Raw genomic sequence first — 18,962 nt, 5'->3', positions numbered from 1 at the left:
AACATCACTGGTCCCGGAGAAAATGCAAATCAAAACCATGAGATACCACCTCATAACCCATCAGAACACCTACTATCAAAAATAAAGAAGAAGAAGTTGGTGAGGATGTGCAGAAAATGGAAACCTTGGGTACTTCTGATGGGAATGTAAAATGGTATAACCACTATGGAGAACTAGTATGGCAGTACCTAAAAAAATTAAACAATTTTCAAATGACCCAGCATTCCAGTTCTGGGTATATACAGAAAAGAATTGAAAGCAGAGTCTCAAAGAGGTATCTGTACTTCCATGTTCATAGCAGCATTGTTAACAATAGACAAAAGGTGGAATCAACCCATTCAACAGATGAATGGATAAATAAAATGTACATGCAATGGAATATTTTCAGCCTTAAAAAGGAAAGAAATTCTGGCACATACTACAATTGTGAGGACATTCTGAGTAAGTCACTAAAAGACATACTGTATGACTCTATTTATATGAAGTACCTATAGTCAAATTCACAGAGATAGAAAGTAGAATGATGATAGCTAGGGACTGGGGGGAGTGGAAATGGGGAATTGTTTAATGGGTATCAGTTTCAGTTTTGCAAGATGAAGAGTTCTAGAAATTGGTTGCACAAAAAAGTGAATGTACTTAACGCTGCTAAACTGCTCACTTAAAAATGGTTAAGATGAGGATTTTATGTTATGTGTATTTTACCACAATTTAAAAAAAAAAAAAGTTTTCATGCCCTTAAAGGTGATGGAGAAAATGGATGGGCTAGTTGTGAGAGAAAGCTATTAATATTAAGAAAGTGGAGTCAGGTTACCTTGAGCCTTAGGGTCTGTTTTAACAGTGGTTGCATTAATAAAGAGAGGGGTCAGGAGGTTTACGGGAGATGATTAGCTTAGTTTTTGAAAAGTCGTTTTAAAGGAGCAGTTTTGCCATGCAAAAGATACACAGGCTAATTCAATGTATTTAACAGTGAAAATGTAATTCCTAGAGAATAATTTGCTGATTTCTGGTTCTCTTTGCTGACGAGTGGCCCATCAATCAAGTCTTCTCTTTGGCCCAACCTAGTCCAAATACTGGGTGGTGGGACTCTTTACCCCCTGGTTTCCTTTTGCTAATTCTTGACTTTTGACCTCAGTCCAATTTTAGCAGAAGTATAATTGATTTTACCAAACAATTAAACATTAAACAGTTAAGTCCCAGAGTCCTATAACGGAGAATATCTTGAAAGAAAACTTCACGCTGCTAGAGCAGGGTGAAAAGATTGCTGGCCTTGGATTAGAATCTAACACTAGAGAGGGGTTTCTCCTCCAAATGTTACGAAGATTAAATGAGATAGCACAGGTAAGTTAGTAATAGCAAAACAGACGTTAGCTTATTTAGGTAAACACAAACGCATTACAGGTATGTGTACAGAATTCTCCATAAATGTATAGACTGTAACAGTTTTTCTCAATGCAAAGTCGCACACATCTTTTCCTTTTTTTTATTTATACAAATACAGCTACTGCAAAAATCAGGGGTTAGATTCAGACTAATAAAGTAGTAGTAACTTAAAAATAATGTAGTGGGAACTGCTTTAGAAAATCATGTTCTACGTACTACACCTGGAAGAGGAAAAGAATCCTTTTTACGAGGGAACTGATAAGTGTAGGAACCCTTCATTCGTGGGTCTCAGTTCCCAGCCGGATCTGAGTCAGTAGAGGACCTAGGCTGCCGCACACGTTGGCGGGGGTGGGTGGGGGTGGAATTGGCCTACGCACCACGAAAGATTCATCCCGGAAGTAATTGGTCGTCTCCATGCGCCGGTTCCTGGGCTTCGTAGAGCCAAGGCGCGAGGCTCGGACGGGAAGGTAGAGCTGGAAGCGGCTCTAAGCGTCCTCCGCTTGGGACGCGAACCGCTGCGCCCCCGGGGCTGGCCCCGGCGCCATCATGCTGCTCCTGCCAAGCGCTGCGGACGGCCAGAGCACCGCCATCACCCACGCTCTGACCTCTGGTACGTGCCCACTCAACCCCGGCTCCGTCTAGCCTCAGCCGCCCCTGCCTCGGTCCTCCACCTCGGCGACCCGAAACCTTTCAACCCTTGCTCCTGGCAGCTAGCTCATAGAGTGTGGGGCCGTCACGAGTGCTTTCTTGCTCCCTGCTACACAGAAATCCTTCCCCAGACTGGAAGGAAAAAGGTGGGGGCGTCTTTCTTCTGCCCCGGTGGTTTCTTCCTAGTCTCGTGGCTGCTGACTCATGAATTTGGCGGAGCAGTTCTGGACCGAACCCTCCAGTACCCTAAGAAGGTTCCTATAAGCATCTCCTTGCCTCCTGCAAGAGAGTGCCCACGGCCAGCTTCCCACGTGCCGGGGAGCGTACAAAGCTTTACTGCTGGTGTTCTGTTAAACACCTCGCTCCCTCTCTACGTTTGCTCTGACATTTTTAAATGTCCCAAGCCAGACAGTGCCCCTCATGTTCAGTACGGGAAGACCATTGTCTATGCTGGTAGTAAGACCTATGTGGACGGACTTTTCAAGGCAGTGTTCAAGTGAAACTTGTCCTATGTAAGTCAACCATCTTCAATTTTTTTTTAAAGTGAAACTTGTCCTGCTACTGTAGGTTCTTAGATTTATTGCCCAAGACAGTCGTGGTATTATAAATTTAAAGAGTCTCCAGTTTCAATGATTTCATTAATTACCATAGCCAAGTGTACAGACGCTTGTTAAATGTGATTTTCAACTTATTTTAGGACACATGTGTTCGTGCTTACAGAAGTTTCTGTAATCTCACAAATAGAGGAAAAGGCTTGAAAGGCAATGTTCTTAAAAGCCACACCCACGCTACACCCGTAGTACTTCTTGAACATAGTGTTTGAATCCTCTCCTGTGTATGGTAGAGGAAATCTTAATTTTCCAAACAATTCAAAGCATGAAAAGTCAGTTATTTTTAGAAAAGTTGTGGCCATTAAGTGCAAGGGAAGACGTCTTCCAGTTATTACCAGAGAGAGTAAAGCTTTTTGCTTTCATTTGAAATATGAAATTAAAATTAAGACGTTCACTGTTTTCCTGACGCCAGTTATCTTTTCTGAACTGCTAATATACAAATGTGTAGTGACTTATCCCCACTTCCAGGAATAATGATAAAGCCCTACTTTTGTTTAACAATTTGTGACTTTCAGAGTGCTTTCATGCTTTGTCATTCAATCTTCCAAGGAACCAGATAGAATAGGAATTGTTCCCGTTTTACAGCTGAAGACACCTCTGACTCATTTCACATTGCTGATTGTTAGATCTACACTGAATTCCAGAGCTGATTTCAGATGCAGAGCTGTTCCACTATATCACAGCTTCAATGGTAAATCCCTGTTAGCTACTTGAAAATTGTCTTCCAGAAAAAAACACTGCGAGTGAATTCTTAAAATTTTGAAAGCTATTTAAAGTCAGGTTTTAAAAATTAAGATGTTTTTAGAAGGTTTTTTGGATGAGGCTAGCTCTTTATGACAGTTTATAATTATTAATTGCTTACTTACAATTGTTAGTCTAAAAGGAAAGCAGTTTGCAACATTTCTCCCTGTTCCTCTTCTTCCTCTCATAGCCCCAGAAAAGCATTGATTTACTGTTGACATTGCTGAATGTCTTGTTTTGTCAGATAACTGGAAGAGGTTGATTGAATACTCTAAATACTAGGAAATGATTATTTATTGATAACCCTTATGTTAACAGGACTACTGCAATTGTTTTCTCAGTTGATGGTTTTAAAATTGTATTCTGCTGCTGTCACTGTTTCAGTCTTATTTACTGCCTTGGAACAGATTTATTCCATGCAATACATTGAAGCCTCTCTTAACGCTTTCAATCACAGCCTCAACACTCTGTCAAGTTGAACCTGTGGGAAGATGGTTTGAAGCTTTTGTTAAGAGGAGAAACAGAAATGCTTCTGCCTCTTTTCAGGAACTGGAGGATAAGAAAGAGTTATCAGAGGAATCGGAAGATGAAGAATTGCAGCTAGAAGAGTTTCCCATGCTGAAAACACTTGATCCCAAAGACTGGAAGGTATTTTCCAAATCTTGTTCAGTGAGATGCTTTGTTAGACATAGGCCATTTTCCCATGAGTTTTCAGTTATTAAACTATGTTTTAAGGTGCATCAACAAAAATAATCATAATTGAGCACCTGTTTGTTGACCATAGGATACTATATCCAGAGGCAACCAGAAAGGGGTCACAGAAAAGGCAACATCTGAGCTGGTCTTAAAAGGTTGCATGGCAATTTGTGAAGCAGAGAAGGGAGAAAAAGTGTTCTGGACAGAATTAGATGTGCAAAGATATGAAGGAATAAAGGAATATGCACTGCCTCCTTGGGGCTTAGTGAGGAGTGGAGTAGCCCATCTAAGGGATGGTGTGAGAAATTAAACTGAAACAGACTCAAGATGAAACTCTGTGGTGTTCTTTTTTATGCCAGACCAAGGGAGGAACTCATTTTATTTTCAGAGCAGTAAAAAGTCATCGAAAGTTTCTAAGCTAATTTTAGAAAAGATTCATCAGAGGAAATGGTGTTCCAGGCAGCGTTGCTGCAGAGGCAGAAAGAAGTTGAGATAATGTGCCAGGATCCAAAAAGAAGGCAAGGGGCTGGAGCAGAGTGAATGAGGGAGGGATGAGGAGGAGGAGTCAGGGGAAAGCCATTAAAGAGTTTGAAGCACTGACAATTTATCAGTACTTTAGAGGGGACCAAAAAAAGGAGCGGAGGTGGGGAGAGAATGTTGTCCCTTTTAAGCAAAGTGATGACATTTGAGTTGAGACTGAAGGATGAGAGATGGCAACCACATGAAGAGTGAGGAAAAATGTGCCCGGCAGAGACTATAGCCTCTTTAGTGAACTGAAACACCGGTCTGATATTTGGAAAGGGGTGACCAATGTAGAAAGTGACAGGCCAGGAGGGTAGAGAGGGCTGTGCATCTGGAGCTCAGAGGTCTACAGTGAGCTGGGGAGTTCGGGAGCACTTACAGGGCCCTTGCCATCTTCCAGCTCTGGCATTGGATCACGTTACCTGGGACCAAAATATAGAGAGAGACAGAAAGATACCCCAGCACCAAGCTTTGCAGGTCATCTAGAAGCCAGTCAAAATGGCTGAAAAAAGCTACTGGAAGGTGGGAGGAAAACAGTGGATTCATAGACACTAAAGGAAGATAATGTTTCAAGAAAAGAGTCAGCTGTACTGCCACTGGGTGTTGAAGTCGAGTGAAGACAGCTGGGTGAGCTTGGATGTGGCAGCCGGAAATAGATACTGAAGAGAGCAGCTTTATAGCCCGTGGGGTGGGAGTGGGCAGAGCAGAACCAGATAGGAGTAGTTTGAAAGATGAATGTGAGAGAGGGTAAAAATGTTGTGTGGGTGACTTTTTCAAGAAAGAAATGAAAAAATAAATTTAAAAAAAAAAACAAAAAAGAGGGAGGTTTGTCGAATGAAATAAATGTACAGCCTAAAAGTTAAAAAAAAAAAAAGAAATGGAAGAGGGGTCATGGAAGGGTCTTAAAGATGAAAGATACCAGCATCTTTTTATACTGATGACAATAATTCAGTTGAAATTTAGGAGACAACTGAAAGGTACTAATATTTGAGGAGACAGAGAAGATAGCACTCAGAACCAAGAGGAGGGCTGGAGTAGTCTGTCTTGGTAGGGCAGGCTTTCTCGATAGTGAAGGAAAGGGAAAAGATGCTGGAATCTGAGTAGGATAATTTAAATTTTTTCATTAGGCAGAAGGCAAAGCCTTTGATGAGAGGGTGGAGAAGGGTCTGTGAGATCCAAGGAAACACTTGAGGACAGAGACAGGTAATAATAATCTTAGGGAGTAGAAAAGCAAACCAGCTGGAACAAACTGTGGTTGCCAGGCATCGTGAAGGAGCCCCTGCACGTGGAGCTTGCCTTCCTGAATTGAAAGGAAAACCAGTCAGCCCTGTTTGACTCTTTTCTCCCATGTTTCATGCCCTCAGCTCCCCTTCTGCCCACTCATCCTCCAATACTAGATAAACCATTTGAATTCTGTAAGGAGCCTTCACTGAAGTGCTACCTCAGCTTTTAAATTTGCAAGGATATTAACCAAAGCAGAAATGAAAGCATTACTTTCTATCTAGAGAGGCCTCATCCCTCAGTTTCTCAAAATTTCCATCTAACCTTCCTTCTGTGCTCCACATTGTCCTGTCGTTGCCACTGGCCCAACCTACTAGGGCTACTGTTATGCTCCCCTTGGTTCTGAAATCTTCCTGGCTGTACCTTGATTTAAGGATGGCCATAAGATATTGATAGGTATTAGGAAGAAAATGAATTCTTTGATCAAGTAAGTCTGAAAAATGCCGGATTTTATAGATCTCTGTCTGCTTTTTTTTTTTTTTTTTCTTTTTTTTTTTTTAAACTGCAGGACTTCTCAGTGCTTTTTTTGGCTTCTGTGCATAGAAATTATCAAGAAGGCTATATAGAGTGGTCCACATTTCCCAAACTTCCAGGACCTCAGAACCCATTTTATACAAAACATCTCATTAGACTCCTATTATGAGAGTCTCACTTTGGGAAACAGCTGTTTTAGGGTGCCGGCATAAGGGATAAGGGTATATTGCTTCATTTCAAATTTGACTCCCTTTTGTGTCTTTGTCAGAACCAAGATCATTATGCAGTGCTTGGACTCAGCCATGTAAGATACAAAGCTACGCAAAGACAGATTAAAGCAGCTCGTAAGTACTTGTTTTGAAATAATCAAATATCTAGTGTAGGAAATGTTATCTTGAAAAGATATGCAGGATCATGGTCTAACCATCATTCTAGATTTAGCTTGTGATACGTGGGATAAGTGTAACCACAGTCTCCTGAATGGAGTTTGTCACTAGGGACAAGAAATCGGTGGTGGGGGTGTGTGTTTGTGACAGGGTAAAGAACATTCTTCCAGTGGCAAGCTTTTAAAATATAATTTTTCATCTCCCTTTAGAAGTGTGGCCAGCTGTACTTAGTGGAAGCTGTCTTGTTACTTAGGTTTTTCAATGTTCTTTTGTGATCTTAGGTCTCACCATTTTGATACTTCCCTGTCTTTTGTGCCCAAGAGAGTTATCTGATGCTTCATTGTTCTTTTCATTGACAAGGTTAAAAATCTGGGATGGGGGCAGGAATTGTTGGCAACCCAGCATACATAGGCCTAATGAAACACCATCCCCTTCATGCTCTGAACTGTCCTGTCCTTTGCAAGCCTGTGGACATAATTCTCGGTTCACCTGATTAGTCAAGTTTCATGAAAGAGGTGAAGGTGATTAGTCTTTCATGTTTGATATTAGGACAGTGTTCTGCCCTCTACTCTAAAGGCTGGATATTAAGTTCAGAGGAGGTAAGATTATGGCCATCTGGAAGAAGAAGTAGGGAACCAGGGTCAGTCAAGAAGAGAAAAATTGTACTGGAGGAAGATGACTGAATGAGACCTACCTTGTGCTGGAAAATACTAGTTGATCTGGAGTAGAGTAGATTAAACTCACAATTTTCTCATTAATGCTTGTATGTAGGAAAACCACAGGAAATATTTTTTAAAAAAGTGAGGGAATTTATGAGATTATTTAAGACCTATTATTGGATTCCTTAAAAAGCTGGCATGGCTCTAGACTGAGCATATATTAATGCCTATGAATAGTTGTTGCAGTATAATTGCCAGGAAAATTCATTTGCCCTGAGAAAATATTTGCAAAGTCTTACTGTATGAAAGGATAGCAAACAAATACCAAATATGTCTTGACACATGTAAATTTGTGGAAGAATTAGAAACGATTTAGGGTTATGGAAATGGTGTTTAAGGTGAAGGGATTATTTCTCTAAATATAAAAAAAATATAATAAATTGTAAAAGAAACATTCATTTGCTTCTGTTAAGTCCATTTTGTTTTATTGGAATAATAGAAATTCTCGAATATTCTGTTGTCAAAAGTTTTGCAATCCCAGAATACAGATTATTACCATTAAGTGGAATTATGATTGACTCTCTGCCACCTTGTTGAATATTCTCAGTATTTATCTGGAAGACTGTTATTCTCTTTCCTGTCACTGTAAAATAGACAGTTGCTACTTACTGCTTTCTGAAATCTAGTCCAAAGGTAAAAATGCAAAGTTATTATTTGCAAATTTATAATTATTAGCACAAAGAAACCTAGTAATAATTTAAGTCTCATAACACTTGAGACCCCTCTAGTTCTTGCATTCTGTTACAAACACATAAAACAGGTTTTTTTTTTTTTTACATTTTATTTATTTATTTTTAATTGAAGTATAGTTGATGTACACTATTATATGAGTTACAAGGGTTCTTTAATATGATGATTCACAATTTTTAAAGGCTATACTCCATTTATAGTTACTATGAAATATTTGGGATAGCCTGTGCTCCGTTCCTGCAGTGCCCAACAGTGGTGGAGTCGTCACACCTCTGAACTGTCCGGCATGATGTCCTTATTGTTCCTGGCTACTTAGCTTCCAAGCTTGATAATCTGACTCTCATGGAGATCCTGCGAGCTGCCTGATAACCGTCAATAAATTCCTTTTCTGTTTAAACCAGCTAGGAGGTGAAAGCCTCTTCTTGAGTGTTATTGGAGAAACTGATAACACACTTGATTGTAAGGAAAATCTTAGAGCTCAAAAAAACCCAAAAATGTACTTGTCACAGTTTCTGAACCCTTGCAATATATGTAGAAATCACTAAATATGTTCATAAAAAGATTGGTACAAAAATATTCATAGCAGCCTTATTCACAATATCCAAAAACTGGAAACCGCCCAGGCATTCACCCACAGGATGATGGATAAGCAACCTGCTGTATATTCATACAATGTAATAGTACTCAGCAGTTAAAAAACAAATTACTGATACATGCAGGAATGATGGTGAATCTCAAACCATTATGTTGAGCAAAATAAGTCAGATACAAAGACACACTGTATGATTCCACTTACATGAACATCAAGAACATGCAAACATAATCTATGGTGAAGGAAATCAGAATGAAGTTGCCCCAGGTGGTAGGGGGTGGGAGTTGACTAGAAAAAGGGTAAGTTCATTGCCTTGAATTATTATGTTACTTTTTTCAAAAGGGGGAAAAATAAAATAGGCATTCAATTCAAATGTTTAAAAGAAGAGCACTGAGGAAGATGGAAGAAAAAATAGAAGAGATAAAACAGTATCTAAAAATGGATTCATAAGAAGAAAAACATACTGAAATATAGAGGATGAAAATGATACCAGAAGGATATTTTTAATTGAGACCACTATTAAATGCAATGAATTTGAAAATTTTGATAAAATTGCCTTTTTGGAAATTGAAAACATTTAAGGAGTTACCAAGAATTACCTTGTAAAAGTACTTTAGGCCTAGATGAATTTTTTCAAATGTTAAAGGAATTGAAAGTTCTCGTGCTGGGGGAAGGGTATGGTAGAGCACATGCTATTATAAGAATGGATACAGGTCATTATATATTTATCCAAACCGATAGAATGTATCCTACTAAGAGTGAACCATAATGAAGACTGTGGCCTTTGGGTGATTAAGATGTGTCACTGTGTGTCCATCAGTTGTAATAAATGGACTGTTGTGGGGGGTATTGCTAATGAGGGGCAAGGAGGGGAGGCTGTGCATGTATGAGGGGCAGAGGGTATATAGGAAATCTCTTACCCATCCTCTCAATTTTTTTTTTAAGAAAATCTTTTTAATTTTATTTATTTATTTTTTTCTCTTTAGCAGAGGCTCTGGGGATTGAATCCAGGACCTCGTGCACACCAAGTGTGTGCTTTACCACTGAATTACCCCCCACCCCTCAACCATCCGCTCAGTTTTGCTGTGAACCTAAAACTACTCTGAAACTTAATTTAATTAAAATTTTAAAACCTGGCAAAAAGAGCTTAAAAAAAACTACCAATACCACTCATGAATGTAGTATCAAAAAAAAAAACAAAAACAGTTAAAATAATAGCAAGTTGAATTTAACAGTGTGTTAAAAGAATATTGTCCATGAACAAGATTTCTCTTAGGAAATACATCAACATAGCTAAATCTATAGTTTGTGTAATATTATACCAATGTGATATCCTAAGTAGGTAGTGAACATACATATGTATACAATTTAATATACATTCCTTTTTGATAAATAGATCTTTGAAAAGAAATGCAGTTGGGGGAGGATATAGCTCAAGCGGTAGAGTGCATGCCTAGCATGTACAAGGTCCTGGGTTCAATCCCCAGTACCTCCTCTAAAAATAAGTAAACAAACCAATTACCTCCTTCTCCCAACCCCCCAAAAAAAAGAAAAGAAAAAAGGAAAAAAAGAAAAAGTAAAAAAAATTTGCTTTAAAAAAATAAAGAAAAGGATGCAGTTAATTCATTTCCTACTTGAATAAGTATTTTATCTGTGTGACATTAGTGATACTACTATTAAAACCCATGAGCGAAATTTACCTGCCCATTACTTTTATGCTGTTTGGGAGTTTGGGTCAATGAAATTAAGATACTAAATGAGAGATAACGTAGAAGGAAAGAAGTACATTGTTTGTAGGTAATGTAAGATCTCCTTAAAAACCAAAAGAGAGTTAAGTCAAGTAGCCAGATGCAAGAAAAATACACAAAAATAGTACACAGTTTTTGGAAGTTACCATCAAATACATTAGAAAGTTATAATCATTTTAATGATAATCCTGGGGCAAGAATAGGTAACCAGAGACAGACCCTGGTATAATGTACTGTGATAAAGCAGACACCACAAATTAGTGGAGAAGGGAAGGATTATTAAATGATACTAAGACTTTGAAAACGTAACTAAGCTTTTCAGTTCTAATCATAGAAAATATTAAAATAGAAACATATATCGAACTTTTGGAAAATGAAGGGCCTTCTACATTTATAAATACTGGAATAAATTATAAGGGAAATAATCAGTAAGTATAAATTAAAAGACTGACTTTTTTAAAAAGCACAAGTTTAATCACAGCAGTTGGGAAAAGCACTAGCATCAAACATGCCGGACTTAGAAGAGGCAGCAGGCAAGCGCAGGCTCGGGAGTCAGGCTGCCTGGACTGGAGCCTCACTTGCCCAGGACTTTGGACAGGTTGCAGTAGCTACGGTACCTTCACCTCTCTGTGCCTCATTTTCCTCATCTGTAAAATGGAGAAGATAATAGTACTTTCCACATAGAGTTGTTGAGAAGATTCACAGATAAATAGTGCTGGCCCATAGTAAATACTCAGTGGATGTTAACAGCTAGCCATTATTCATTGTAAAATGATTCACATCAACTAAGAAGAAAAACTAAGCTTCTCTTTCCTCCATAAATAAAGGATGAAAAATAGAAACAAACAGCAAAAAAAAAAAAATTGTTGCACACCAGTGAATCATGTTTTAAATAATTAGATCCAGTGCTGGTGAGGTTGTAGTGGAAAGAATGTTCACATGGGGATATGCAGTGGTAAAACTTTTATTAGAAAACGAGTTGTTCCTACATTTTTACTCAATAATTTCACTTCTGTAAATATATACTAAGAAGAAAGAGCCCTAAATTTGGAAAAATTTCTTTCTCTACAGAAAGTTTCACATTAAGATTACTTACAATAGTGAAAAATTGGGAACAGTCTAAATATCCAGCAGTGGAGGAGTAGTTAAATAAATTATGATAAATGTACATGAAATACTGCACTAAATCGTCATTAAATTTTTTGAAGAGTTTGCAACAGCATGGAAAATGGAAGTGCTATAATGTTAAATTGAAAAAAATCGTATTTTAAATTGGTATATATAGTATGAGTATACCTGCATTTTAAAAAACATATGCTTAAGGGGAAAAAAATCTGTGTGGAAATACACCAAAGTGTTAATAGTAATTGTCTTTGGGTACTGACACTTCAGCCAATTCTTAAAATAATTATTTCAGTTTCTGGGTAATTTCTACATTTAATAAGCATATATTTTACCATAGGAGAAAATACTTTTTGAATTTTTTTTTCTGGTGGGGGAGGGTAATTAGGTTTATTTATTTGTTTGTTTGTTTATTTACTTATTTATTTAATGGAAGTAGTGGGGAATGAACCCAGGGCCTCATGCATGGTAGGCATGCACTGTACCACTGAGCTATAGCCACCACTGGAGAAAATATTTTTAAATTAATATTTCACCTTTAGAAATGGTTCTATTTATCTTACCTTTATTTTTAGTTTTGACACCTAAGGGGATAAATTATCTAAATCTGTTTCATTTTGCAGATAAAGCAATGGTTTTAAAACATCACCCAGACAAACGGAAAGCAGCTGGTGAACCAATAAAAGAAGGAGATAATGACTACTTCACATGCATAACTAAAGGTAAGAAAATGCTTTAGAGTCAGAACTTTCTAATAGTGAAGATTATTTATTAATTGCTGGGATTGGGTTTCCTGTGTATGCTATAGTTCGTGTATACCATAACATTTTACAACATCTTTAGTTAACATCTGGTTGTTTCTGGTAACCTTCCCCAGAGCCTCACTGCACAAAGTGAGGTTCTCCCTACTGGCAGCATCAGCAGTGCCTGGCAGCTTGTCAGAAATGCAGCAGCTCAGGCCCTGCCCCAGACCCTCTGAATCAAAATCTGCATTTTAACAAGATCCCCCGGTGATTGTTAAGAGAAGCTCATCCTAGAGTTAATTCTCATAGAAGTGTTATGTTTAATGATGCGAATACTAAGATCTTCTTCCATTTCAGACACTTTGTGGGACTAAACTGTCCTGCAGATGTTTTGCTTGTTTACATCAAGAAGTTGATTATGCCATAGTAAGGGACCCACAGCGGCATGTGGCTGTTTACTTTGCCATATCCTCATTAAGCAAACTTGTAGAGGTAGCCACCATTTCTAAATGTTTCCTTAAATATGATTTTACAACTTAGTCTTTATTGGCCCATTCTCACACAGTGCTCAGGATGCTGAAGATCCTTTGATCTTTGACGGCCTTGGGATCTAACAGTTACTTTTCTAGCTATTTCTTTTTCCTAAGAGTGCTTTCTTACGGGTTGAGTGTTTATTGTTTGGTTATTCGCATTCCAGAAAAGGTATTTAAATAGGAGTTCTTAAGTTCGATTGTATCCAGTAGTGCTAGAGCTGTCATTACCTAAGTCCTCCCCTCCCCACAAGCACACAAAATTTTTAATATGAAAAATAACCTTTTTTAAGGAAGAAAGTAGAGTTGTGGTGATGTGATCTAATGATTTTTTTTTTCCTCAGCTTATGAAATGTTATCTGATCCAGTGAAAAGACGAGCATTTAACAGTGTAGATCCTACTTTTGATAACTCAGTTCCTTCTAAAAGTGAAGCAAAGGACAATTTCTTCGAAGTGTTTTCCCCAGTGTTTGAAAGGAATTCCAGGTGAGTTAAGGCATCCCCCTGTGATCATAATCTTGCTTCTTTACCTCCAGATTTCTGTTTTTTTTCCTTTGAAAATAGTTTTGTTTTCTTCCTTCTCCTCTCCAATACTGAGCTCCTCTGGTGAACTTACTGCACTCATTTATTTTGCTCTCTACACGGAAGTTCTACCTTTCTTTAGTGAAACTCCTTTTCAACTCATGGGATGTTTTTCTTTTCAGTTTCCTTTGATGGAAAGAAGAGCAGTTGATTTTAGGTAGTGGGATGCTGATACTTAGGTGACAGTGATGTCCCGTTCTTCTCCTTTGCTGTTGATGGGTACACTGCTCCATTTGGGCCATTGTCACAGAGGAAAGCTTTTGTTCTGTTTTCGAGCATCTGGTTTTCATAAAGTTCTCTGACAAAGGATGATTTATATTTAAGTTTAGGGGGAGGGTACAGCTTAGTGGTAGAGTGCATATGTAAAAAAGAAAGCATGTGTAATTTATTTCATTAAAATCAGTTATTAAATAGCATGTACCAGTAATCTACACTTTTTGGTTTCATCTGCATTGGAACCTTTCCTTAGAGTGCGTTCTGGCTGCAAATAATCACCTGGAGAGCTTGAACGGTTCCTGACGCCTGGGTTCTATCTGGGGAGATTGTGATTAAATTGTGATTTTTATTTTTGGTAGTAAATTGTGATTTTAATGTAATTAGTTTGGAATGCCCATGGGTTTTTAATGCTCCCAGATGATTCCAATGGGCAGCTAAGTTTGAGAAGTGCTTTGATTAGTGGTTTGATGCAGCTTAATATTTCCTCCACCCTTTCTCACATCTGTTTTGTAATAGTGCTGAAGGTGGTAAAAAAAAAAAATGATGTATTATATTTTTTTGTGGAATGGTTTCATAAATTAAAAAAAAAAATGGGTCAGTGGCAGTCTTGGGATCCTTTCCCAGATGGTGGGCGAAGTGCTGAACCTACAAGTCTGACTGTTAGGGGAAAGGTGGTGGCGATGAAGGGGTGGAAATCTATTCCCTCTGTGAGTATTAATATTTTTTTAAAAGGCTAGGCCTACAGGTCACTTCTGTCCTGCCTGTTTAGGATCAGGAGTAAGTGAGCTTGAAAAGGGAGGCTAGAACCTATTTTTCCTGGCCAGCCTGGCAGCTGCTACAACCCTGTAATTTACAGAATCCATAACAACCTAGTGATTAGAACACTGTTGCATTGTTTTTTTCCTGCACCCCCATCTCCCCTTGCCCTCTTCTCTTACTGCTTCTACATTGCTCAGCACCACTGCTGATCTCTCAGCTCCATCTCTTTGTCATAGAGGATGTGGGGGAGGGAGATTGCAGGGTATCAGTAAAAACTATTGTTGTTTTTAGTAAATTAGCTTGTTGAACTTTTATACGAAATGTTTTTGAGTTTTTTTTTCTTTCTTTTTTTTTATATATCAGGTGGTCAAATAAAAAGAATGTTCCCAAGCTTGGTGATATGAATTCATCATTTGAAGATGTAGATGCATTTTATTCTTTCTGGTAAGTGAATACATTGTTTCTAGGATGTTTTCATTTTTCAAGAGGATAAGTATTCAGTAAGTACTTGTTTGACTGTTATAAATTAATTGAGGAATGGGAGAAATCTCAGAACCTTCACTGAACAAAAGCACTCTGTTCAGAAATCAAAAAGGTTTTCACGTAAAGCTGTATTATCTCCCATATAATATTTAGGCTTTTATAATTGCTTTTTCAGTCTGTTTTCTATTAATTTGATTTCTAGATATCAAGCACATTATAGTAGTAAAAGATAAAAATTGAGTCACTTGAAGTCAATAAAAAATAAGTTTTCATTGAGCTATCTTTTAAAGTACTTGAGTACATGAGGAGGAAGATAGTATTATCTCTATAACTACATCATTAATTTTTAAGAAACACAATATTCAGTGACCATTTTTATACTATATGTGCTATATTTTCCTATTGAGTATTTGGTAAATATGAAAACAAAATCACTATAAAATAAAAGTGACAGAATTCAGCTCTGTCAGTTGTAGTTGCTTTTACCTTCAGAGAGTACAAACCAGATAACGTAACCACTACTAGGTTACCTTAAGACTTGACAGACTAATGGAGGTGAAGGCAGGGGAAACTTGTAACAAGTCCCAGTCAAGAGAGAAGCCTAATATTATGAAGAGATAACAGGAAAGTGGGATTTTGATTTAGGGATGAGATGAGTATTTTAGACTTTCATACCAAATACAACATAATTTTTAAAAAGAAAAAAAAAGAATGTAGTGTTAGTTCAATAACAAAAGAGAGGGGAGGGATGTATTAAACTCATCCACTTGTCATTAGTATTTCTTAAAATTATATGCATTTAACTTAATTTTAAAAGGAAGATTTTTGAGGGGTGGATATAGCTTAGTGGTAGAGTGCGTGGTTACCATGCACGAGGTCCTGGGTTCAATCTGCAGTACCTCTGTTAAAAAATAAATAAAAGGAAGATGTTTTTTCATTTGTTTTGGCTTGATTCTGTTTCTGTTTATATTAGGTATAATTTTGATTCTTGGAGAGAATTTTCTTATTTAGATGAAGAAGAAAAAGAAAAAGCAGAATGGTATGTATATGAATAGTTAATAAAGGAAGATATTTATTTGGTTCTTTGGTATTTGTGATGATGTAAAAAATACTACATATATTCTTTTGCGTTTTCTCTTTGTGTATCTGTTTTAAATGAATTTTTTGACATTTTGAGATCCCATCTCACAAGTTAAGCTAGGTGGCAATGTATCAGTAGTTGGTTACAATATACCTAAGAAATTGCTACGGAATATAATTGTCAAAAAGACCTCAGTTCAGCAAATATTTTATCTTCTAGTTGCCTAACAAGTTTTATTTTTCATTTTCCCTGTGTGTGTAGGGAAATTCTTTTGACATGAATGTTACCAAAAATTAACCAAAATTAATACTAGATACTATTACCCTTTAACTAACGTTAATAATGACACAGCACTTTAACCTTTCAGACATAATTTGCATATAAATTTATAAAGTATTGTATTTTCCTTCCATACCATCTATAAATAATAGTTTGTTTCCAATATTTTCTATTTTGTAGTCGTGACGAAAGGAGGTGGATTGAAAAGCAAAACAGAGCAACTAGGGCACAGAGGAAAAAAGAAGAAATGAACAGAATAAGGACATTAGTTGGTAAGTATAATTGATGGTTTTTAACATTTATTAATTAAATGTCATAAATTCAAGAGATTACCTTTTTTTTCTGATAGATAATGCATATAGCTGTGATCCAAGGATAAAAAAGTTTAAAGAAGAAGAAAAAGCCAAGAAAGAAGCAGAAAAGAAAGCAAAAGCTGAGGCAAAACGAAAGGAGCAAGAAGCTAAAGAAAAAGTAAGATGACATTTGATGAAGTTGGACTTCAAATGTTCATAAAAATCTTCAATCTTCAAATGTGTTTTAAATACTGTAATCTGGCAGTAGAGAATTAGGTGCTGCTATGAATGAATCATGACTTTTGGTACAATTGATGGAAGGATCTTCCTTACCAGCAAATTCTTATTGAGCAAAAACACGATGTCATGTAAATTTCTTTAATACTGTTCTTATTTCTAATATGTCTATTTTACTTCTCTAATAAAATTTTTTAGAACTTTACCATCTGCTTTTTCCAGTTCAGCCTTCAGTCTTTGATAAGTTGATGTTTATCTTTATTTTAATGTGTTATTAAAAGATTGTATTTTTTGAATAAGATTATAGAGCTTTTAGGAATTCTAATTTTCTTACTAAAATGACTTTATCCCCTGTTATTAAAGCAAAGGCAAGCTGAATTAGAAGCTGCTCGGTTAGCAAAAGAGAAGGAAGAAGAGGAAGTTAGACAACAAGCCTTATTGGCAAAGAAGGAAAAAGACATCCAGAAAAAAGCCATTAAGAAGGAAAGGCAAAAACTTCGAAACTCATGCAAGGTACGTCAGACTGTGAACAGGCACTACATACAAGTAAATCAAGTTGCTGATTAGGGTGCAAAATATTTCTATATTATGGAAATATAGTTAAATTATGGTACACATTTTATCTCAACATAAATGTTTTTTAATTCACTTTTTAAAAATTTTACACGTGCTTATTCATTGTGCAACTTTTTTTTAAACCATCTTGCCATTTTCAAACCTAAAGAAGAGTTGCTTACTATTCTAAGACTTATTCCATATTTAGTCTCCTTGATTATGTCAGCAGCATCTTCTTATAGTTAGTTTATTCAAATTAGGGTCTGAATAAGATCAACACAAAGGCTTTGATTGTGTATCTCCTAACTGTGTCTTTTGCAGGCCCCCTTCCATCACCATCTCCCCCACTTCCCCCGCCACCTCTCTTTGTTGGAGAAATCAGATCATTTGTACTGAGAATGTGCCACAGTTTGATTTGGGCTTATTGCTTCCTTAATGATGTAAAATTAATTTTTATCTTAGAAAAAGTTCTTTTAGAAGTTAAACTTGGGTTTTTAAGGATCTAAAAACTTTCATTTTTAACTAAATAAAGGTGTATCATTTGGTTGAGTACTGGTTGTTTGCATTCAAATACAGTTTTCACTAAAAAATATTGTTTAAAAAACCCCAAGAGTTTTCAAATGTAGCTTTGTCCAAGAGATGGTTTTACATTTTAAACTGGTAAAGTTAGAGGCTAGTACTGCTCCATATCAAATAGCATTGAATGAATAAATTAATGGAATTCCAAGCTGCAGTAGAGATTGCCACAAAGTATTGTGTGCTATACCATTGTAGTCAAATTCAGCAAGTATGTAAATACTTACTGTTTATAGAAAGCTTCTCTGTCATGTGGCTGTCCAGAGGCTCTAGATACTCGTATGTATATTCTAATATATGCCATCCTAAATTTTCAGTAAATAGAATTGAAATTAACCTGCCCCATCAGCAGGCTTTGAAAAAGTTTTCATAAAAATACAAGCACAGAATATCTCTTCAGGCTTTTGGTAAGAGGAAAATCTAAATAGGAAAAAGATGAAATATTTCCCTCACGTTTCACCTAGAAAATTATTTTGAAAAGAATGCAGTATATCATAGTGGTTTGAGAGTATGGGCTCAGGGCTAGCTGCCCAGATTTGAAGTCATTCTCCACTTCCCGTGTCCTGGCTATGGTCCTCAGGAGGTTACTGCAACCCATTTGTGCGTCAATTTTCTCACCTATACAGTAGTGGAAGTAATACCTAGTACTAGAGTTGTGAAGGTTAAATGAGATCGTTCACATGTAGTACTTGTTACATTTGGCATAATGAAAACTGAATCAAAAACTCAGAAAGGTCAGTTAGGGAGTCAAAAACCTGAATAATTTTTAGAGATGGTGTGTAAATGAGAGTAAAAGTGCTGGCCTTTGATAACTTTATTGTTCCTTTCCAGCATAAGTTCATTTATTCATTCATCAAATATTTAGATGAGCACTTGCTGTGAGCCAAGCAGTTATAATCGATCTGGGTATAATGACGACAGTGCTTGCCTTCAAGGAATACACTGGTTAATGATGGAGAATGACAAGTAAACAGGCAATGGAAAGACTTTAAGATGAGAACTAGGACGGGAAGGTACC

The 18,962-nt window shown here is 36.9% G+C and overlaps 1 protein-coding gene across 5 annotated transcripts in view; it reads left to right on the top strand.

Moving 5' to 3' along the window:
- The first annotated feature begins 1,710 nt into the window (after positions 1-1,710).
- Positions 1,711-18,962, top strand: part of DNAJC2 (DnaJ heat shock protein family (Hsp40) member C2) — a 26,356-nt gene continuing 9,104 nt past the window's right edge. Inside the window, exons 1-10 of one of the 5 annotated variants that reach the window (XM_006181006.3) lie at positions 1,711-1,990; positions 3,838-4,028; positions 6,622-6,697; positions 12,234-12,332; positions 13,228-13,369; positions 14,804-14,884; positions 15,897-15,962; positions 16,464-16,555; positions 16,633-16,754; positions 17,177-17,326. In XM_006181006.3, the coding sequence (XP_006181068.1) occupies positions 1,927-1,990; positions 3,838-4,028; positions 6,622-6,697; positions 12,234-12,332; positions 13,228-13,369; positions 14,804-14,884; positions 15,897-15,962; positions 16,464-16,555; positions 16,633-16,754; positions 17,177-17,326 (1,083 nt within the window). In that variant the 5' untranslated portion in view covers positions 1,711-1,926. Of the gene's footprint in view, positions 1,991-3,238; positions 3,331-3,837; positions 4,029-6,621; positions 6,698-12,233; positions 12,333-13,227; positions 13,370-14,803; positions 14,885-15,896; positions 15,963-16,463; positions 16,556-16,632; positions 16,755-17,176; positions 17,327-18,962 lie in introns of those variants that run through there. The other 4 variants (XM_014556103.2, XM_032484171.1, XM_032484170.1 and 1 more) reach the window with 4 other exon arrangements.

Source organism: Camelus ferus, chromosome 7, assembly GCF_009834535.1.
Source record: "Camelus ferus isolate YT-003-E chromosome 7, BCGSAC_Cfer_1.0, whole genome shotgun sequence".
NCBI classification, from domain to species: domain Eukaryota; kingdom Metazoa; phylum Chordata; class Mammalia; order Artiodactyla; family Camelidae; genus Camelus; species Camelus ferus.
The sequence above is the reverse complement of the archived record's forward strand: the minus strand, read 5'-3'. Positions and strand labels throughout refer to the sequence as shown.